Source organism: Psammomys obesus, unplaced genomic scaffold, assembly GCF_907164565.1.
Source record: "Psammomys obesus unplaced genomic scaffold, mPsaObe1.curated_primary_1811, whole genome shotgun sequence".
NCBI lineage: Eukaryota > Metazoa > Chordata > Mammalia > Rodentia > Muridae > Psammomys > Psammomys obesus.
The window spans coordinates 3,483,475-3,490,578 of NW_026590809.1; the positions used below are offsets into that span (position 1 = coordinate 3,483,475).

The window sequence follows — 7,104 nt, forward strand, 5'->3', positions numbered from 1 at the left end:
ATTCGGTCAACCAGACCTCCTGCTTAAGTGAATTCTGAAGATGAAGGGCCAGCTGCTGACCCCAGGAGAAAAAGGCAAATGAGAGAAAACAAATCACATCACATATTTACTCTTTATCTTCTAAGCTAGTTTCTATAGTGAATAGAAATTTTGTGTGACTGCACTTTCCAGAGCTTCAGTTGGAATTGATCTACGCAGAGAGATTCAAATGCAGATTTCAACATAACCAAAAATCTACTAGAGTTATCTGGGGGAAGAGACACTACACATAATGTCACACCTAAGCCACATTGAGAGGTATCAATAAAACATAATCCTTCTCACTACTATGCTAGGGCGTGGTGACGAGCACCTCTGGCTTGGGCGCTCTGCTGCTGGTTTCTCCTTTAGCACTAAGGACAGCTCCTGTGGCTGCTCCTTCCCATTAGGTAGAAGGGAAAACTGAGAGACTGAATGTTACCTGCCCAAGGCCGTTTGGCCAGCAAAGTGCTGGGGAGATTTCAATTCAGGTCTTTATCACAAGTTCTTGCGACCTCATGAGTTCCCAAAGCTGAAGCAAAGCTCGGCCGGTATAAGAGTGTGTGGTGTCCGGATGTGTATGTGACTGCATGCGTACTGGGGCACCTGTGCTTGTGGGTGCACACACGTGTTTGCAGGCGTGTGCACATGCATGTGGAAGCCACAGACAGAGGTCAAGACTCATCCTTGACCACACATCTACCTTAGTCGTTGAGGCAACGTTTGTCAATCAAACCATGGCTAGCTGACATGGCTAGTCTTAGTTATCCAGCTTACTAGGAGAATCCTGTTTCCCCATCTGAGGGTGGAATTACAGAGCACCCCTACCCACCTCTCACAAGGGTTTCTGGGAACTGAAACTTGGTCTCATGCTAACTTGTCAAGCGGTTAACTGCTGAGCCTCTCCCCAGACCCCACAAGTGGCTTTAGTAGGACATTAAAAATTATGTAAGTCAGGCAGCAGTGGTGCACACTTTTAATCCCAACACTTGAGACAGAGGCAGGTGGATTTCATGAGGTGAGAACAGCCTGATCTACAGAGCAAGTTCCAGGGACAGCCAGGACTACACAGAGAAACCCTGACTCAAAAAGCCAAAAAGGAGGAGAAGGAAGAAGAAGAAGGGGAGAAAAAAAATGAAGTCCTTAGATGTTTGTTGTCACCCAAGAAATGCTAGCTTAAACACTGACGGTCTCGGGGACCTGATCCTAAAACTGAGGGTCCTCCTTGAGGAAGACCCCTCACAACACAGTACTAGCTTCTTGGGACTGCTCCACTGCAGCGCTCCCTGTGAGCCAAGAAGCCTCCTGCAGCAGTTAAGAGGAAGGAACCCCAGCCACACCATCTACAAACGGCTTACCTTCATGTGGGATTTCAGATTGTCCTTGCGAGCACACCGGAATGGACAGAGTGGACACTGGTGACTTTTTAAGCCTGTGTGAATCACCATATGCCGTTTCCAATAACTCTTCCTTTTTATAACCAAACCACATATTGGGCACTGGAAAGGCTTCCCGCTTTCTTCTTCTGGGGCTTGGAAAAGGGAGGGGAGAAAAGGGAATATTAAGGAAAACGAAAAGGCACATTGCATCTGACAGTAAAATATACGTATCACCACATAACAAGCACACTAGCCCCCTTTGGAAACTCTAAGATTATAACTGAGGAAAGTCTACAGCTGTTCTTCTTAAGGGAGAGGCTCACGTTCAGGTAGCACTCCCATCGGGGGTCCATCTGGCCACCACCGATCATCCTGCCTGTGACAGCCTTACTCTCAAAGGCTGTGGTGTACTGAGAGGTCATCTGCAGAAGGGCTGAGCCTGGCCCCAAAGGCACCACAGGCCGAGAAGCTCTGTCGGTCGCTGAATTCCCGCTGGGTGATGAGTGAGAAATACAGGCAATCTCACGGGACAGGAAATAATGCACTGTTCCGCAGAGAAAGCCAAACACTGTTCCGCAGAGAAAGCTCACGTGCTGGCCTCCAGCAGAGACAGAGCTCAGCATCCCCACTGGTGACTTGTTCAGCTGTGGCTCGTGCAGACAGAGGCTGCTGCCAATTTAGCCATCAGGGGGTCCTCGGGTCAGGGCTTTTTTTCCTATGTCTGTCCCTCTGCCTCTAACAATGTGTACTGCCTTTCTCTGATCTGCACGGGGCCTGGCTACCTGCTGTAGGAAGGGACACACCAGGCCACCACAAATGCTTCCAGTTTTCAGAGAAGCAAACAAACCAACAGCTTTCCCTAAGTGCAGCTCAGATTGCTGTCTCCTGTACCATCCTCTCCAGGAAGTGCCTCTGTTGCCATACTATTGCTGAATTTATGACCCACCAACTAACCTCTACAACTTGTGGGTACGGAGAACAAAAATGGGCACAGTTACAGGCTCTGTGTGTGTGTGTCCGTGTGTGGGGTTGAACCTAGGTCTCCACTGAAATTGAGATACATCCCCAAATTCTTTTTACTTTTTACTTTATTTGAAACTAACTGTTCCAGCTAGGCCAGTGACCTCCAGGGACCCTCCTGTCTCTGCTTTCCCAGCAATGAGATTAAAGGTGTGCATTGCTGTGCCTGGCTTTTAAGTAGGTGCTGGGGATCCCAACTTGGGTCCTCACTCTTAAGAGGCATGTGCTTTACAGACTGAGGCCCCTCTCTTCCTTGCAATTTATGATGAAAGAAACTGGGTCATTTGTTCTGAGGAGTCCCCCATGTGCTATGGCTGACTCTGGCCACATAGTATGTTTGGCTTTTTAAAAATTATTACTGCCTCGATTTTTGTTAAACTGCTAGTTTGAGGCTTGGCTACATTTTTATGACAATAATTCATAGATAGCATATATCAGAAGCCACGCAACAGAGACCCCTGGCCTTGATGTGCACTCCCACAAGTGCACGCGCGCGCGCGCGCACACACACACACACACACACACACACACACACACACACACACAATGGGAAAAAAATTATGGTTAAAAAGAAAACCAAAAGGGATACACAAAAACAAATGAGAGTATGAAGCTTAGTTGAATCCTGTGAGCTAAGAGGAGGAAGTCAGGCATATGTGTGGTGGGGGAAACGACTGTGTTCCCTTTCCATCCTGTACTATTTGAATTTTTAAATACAAACATTACTTCTGTGATTTTTAAAGGAAGAATTTCCAAGTGCATACTTTAAGATAATCTCATTATTTATTCATTGAGTCAACTCTGTTTCTACATGCCAAGAGCCACTTAAAATGGATGGAACCAGAAAGGCTCTGAAATAAGGTTAGGCGATTCACACACTCACACACACAATCTTACTAATGCAGGTATAAGTGATACTACTTGGCTTAACCAAGCAACTTAAAGAAGCATCCTCCAGCTGAAAATATGCATTTCATAGTCAGCATTGGAAAGTCAACTTCCGGTGTTTTGATTGGCAGTAGGTGTGGGCAAGCGAGTATTCCTTCTACTCTAAGGGAAACACCTTGGACAGGCCCATATCATTCTCTCATAAAGGGCCAGAGCTTCCCCCTGTCTGTGTGGACTATCTGGGCTGATTGCATCCCTTTCTCTCCATCATTGTTTCCCTCCATACTGATATCCTGGTTCCCCAAAGCCTGCATACTGAACAACAGATTGTCAAGAAAGGCTGGGACTGGGCCTCTAGGTGTGATTACTGTTATACAATGATACAGAAAATGATAAAGATGTCTGCTCTGGGTAAGAGGAACACCGAGTGACACAGAGAACACGCACAAACAGGCTGTGACAGGTCCCTATCTTACAGGAGTGTTTTCCACTACTGAAACCAGGAACTAATCTTACAGGGCAGAGGAAGGGAAGAGACACTGAACCTCTGGCCTAGGCCAGCAACTTCATGGCTGAGACCTCCACCACAGGCTGACAACTTCATGGCACACGAGGAAGGCACTAATAGGAACATGACCAGTAAGATCAAAAACTCAAGTGACAACACATGATGGAGAGGTTGTGGAGAAAGGGGAACCCTCCTCCACTGCTGGTGGGAATGCAAACTTCTACAACCACTCTGGAAATCAATCTGGCGCTTTCTCAGACAATTAAGAATAGTGCTACCTCAAGATCCAGCTGTACCACTCCTAGGCATATATCCAAAAGAGGCTCAAGTACACAACAAGGACATTTGCTCAACCATGTTTGTAGCAGCTTTATTCGTAATAGCCAGAACTTGGAAACAACCCAGATGTCCCACAGTTTAGGAATGGATACAGAAATTGTGGTACTTTTACACAATGGAATACTACTCAGCAATTAAAAACGAGGAAATCATGAAATTTGCAGGCAAATGGTGGGATCTAGAAACGATCATCCTGAGTGAGGTATCCCAAAAGCAGAAAGACACACATGGTATATACTCACTTACATAGACCTATAAGATAGGATAAATATACTGAAATCTATCCACCTAAAGAAGATAAACAAGAAAGAGGACCCAGGGTACGATGATCAGTCCTCACTTTGAAAGACAAATGGGATGGACATTGGATGTAGGAGCAAACAAGTAAAAGGACAGGAGCATACCAGAGGGCCTCTGAAAGACTCTACCTAGCAGTGTATCAAAACAGATATTAAGACTCATAACCAAACCTCCAACAGAATGCACGGAACCAAAAAGCCAGGGGGCGGGGGGAGTTAATACGACCTGGAGAGGACAGGAGTTCCACAAGGACCAAATACATCTGGGCACAGGGGTCTTTTATGAGACTGTTTCTCCAACCAAGGACCATGTATAGATGCAACCTAGAGCTCCTGCTCAGATGTAGCCCTTGGTAGCTCAGTATTCAAGTGGTACCCTAATAGGGGAACAGGGACTGTTTCTGACATGAACTCGATGGCAGGCTCTTTGACCTCCTCCCCACCACCCCCAGGAGAAGCAGCCTTGCTAGGCCACAGAGGAGAACTTTGCAGCCAGTCCTGAAGACACCTGATAAACCAGTATCAGATGGAAGGGAAGGAGGTTCTCCCTTATCAATGGACTTGGAAAGGGGCAGGGAGGAGATGAGGGTGGGAGGGTGGGATTGGGAGGGAAAGAGGGAATGGGATACAGCAGGGATACAAAGTTAACAAACTGTAACTAATATTAAAAAAATAAAAATTAAAAAAAGAAAGGAACATGGCCAGAATGCAGATTCCCCTAGGGCCCTGTCTTGCCTGCTTGATCAACAACCTCTCTGATCTTTCAGTCACCCCCCAGCCACCATCTTAAACACCGATTCTGTACTTTCAAGTGTATTACGTGCAACACATTTCCTCATACCAGGATCTTTCCAGTATTATCTGTAAGTAGCCTTGGCATATAGAAACTCAGTTGATTCCAAATAAACAATGCATAAATGTAATAAACCCTACATATCAGCACTCCATATAAATCCATTTATTTCATCTTGAAACTATGCTGCCTTTAGTTTTAATTAGTACCAAAATACAGATGAATCGTGTACAAATTAGGGTGCCCTTGGATAGACTAGGGGAAAATATAAAAATGAGAAGATGCTGACTGAAAAAAAAATATTTGGAATTTTGTATGTGTGTACGTGTGTGTGTGTATGTGTGTGTGTGTGTGTGTGTGTGTGTACTCATGTGTGAGCATGCTTGTAGAGGCCAGAGGTCAATGTCAGGTGACTTCGATGACTCTCTCTTAACTTTTTGAGACTAAGTCTCTCCCTGAACCTGGTGAACCTGGCGGAGCAGGAAATCTTCAGGATCTGCCAGGGCCAGCCTCCCTAGCATGGGGATTACAAAGGTGCACACTTTCCACGTGGGTTCTACGGGATCAAACCCAGTCCTTACGCTTCTGCAACAAGCTCTCCACCTGAGCCATCTCCACAGCTCTCTGTCTGGAAATTTTAAGCTCTCATGGAAGGAAAGGAGAGAAGCCATGGGAAAAAGGTGACCAGAAGGAACCAAGTGATTTTCAGACTGTGATCAACTCCTGGTGGCATCTGCATTTTTACTTATTCAGGGAAGAAAGTCCACATTTCAGGACGCGTCCCGTGTGCACATGATGCTGTTAATGACAGAGATGGGGAGCAATGATGTAGTTTCTTTCTGCGTCAAACCAGCTGCTGTAACTTTTGCTCAAATTTAGAGCCTCAGTAATTCCAGTCACTTCCCTGGGACGGAGCACACGCCCCAGAAAGCACCAAGGCTGAAGTGCTCATGCTTTCCCCTAGTTTGCCTGATAAACAAGTCCCCTCCAATAACACATCACTGCAAACAATTCCACCTGATGCTAACAGAGGACATGGGACAGAGAACTGTCAGTGTGCTGCTTTGGAGGAAATGCTCACTCACTCTACAGACAACAACAGTGAGACAGAAGGTAGCCTATGTCAATGGAAGCACATGATAGTGGTAGGTTATACTGTGAGGAATGGTGGTGGCCTACAGATACCCCCTCAGGCAGAAAAACCACCCTCAGAGCAGAGCAAATAACAGGTATGAATGTGCGGCTCAGAACCTGGCCTGACATGAGACTTGTTGGGGCCCTGAGGAAATAAGCCTGGACAGCTTAGCCTGGACAAGCTTTAGATGCTCAAACTCCAGGGCACGGAGGGAGAGGGAGCCCGATGAGGGGGAAGGGTGATGTAGCCGGGGCATCATACCTGTGTATGTCCAGGGCTCCAGACAGTCCAGCTTCGACACTTGACTCAGTAAGCTGGACTGTAAAGTGAGGCTGAGTGAAAAGGGCTGAGAAAGCAGTGAGAGATGAATAAATGATGCTGGAAATAGAAGGGAGTGATGAGGCAGGCTGCAGGTCAGCCCTGATGAGACCAGCCTGCACCCACAAATGCATGCCACTCACATGGTACGCCCAAAAATGGTCCTGGATGGATAGATGGACCTACAGCTTAGCTGCTTCCAAAAGCAAACTGAGAGCAGCTAGTGTGGACTTGCATCACTGGTAAAGTTCAGTGATACACACTGAACTATCAAAGTGAGCAGACTCTGCACAAAATGGAGATGATCATACTGGAGACTTGAGAGAAAGCTTTGAAAGGAAAGATGCCATGTATAAAATAATGATGATGATGATGATGATGATGATGATGATGATGATGATGATGAT

At 46.3% G+C, this 7,104-nt stretch overlaps 1 protein-coding gene across 3 annotated transcripts in view; it reads right to left on the minus strand.

The window, feature by feature from the left end:
• Window positions 1-7,104, minus strand: part of Znf827 (zinc finger protein 827) — a 168,980-nt gene that overhangs the window by 124,634 nt on the left and 37,242 nt on the right. For all 3 annotated transcript variants that reach the window (XM_055609038.1, XM_055609039.1, XM_055609040.1), the window contains exon 3: window positions 1,377-1,549. In XM_055609038.1, the coding sequence (XP_055465013.1) occupies window positions 1,377-1,549 (173 nt within the window). The remainder of the gene's footprint in view (window positions 1-1,376; window positions 1,550-7,104) is intronic.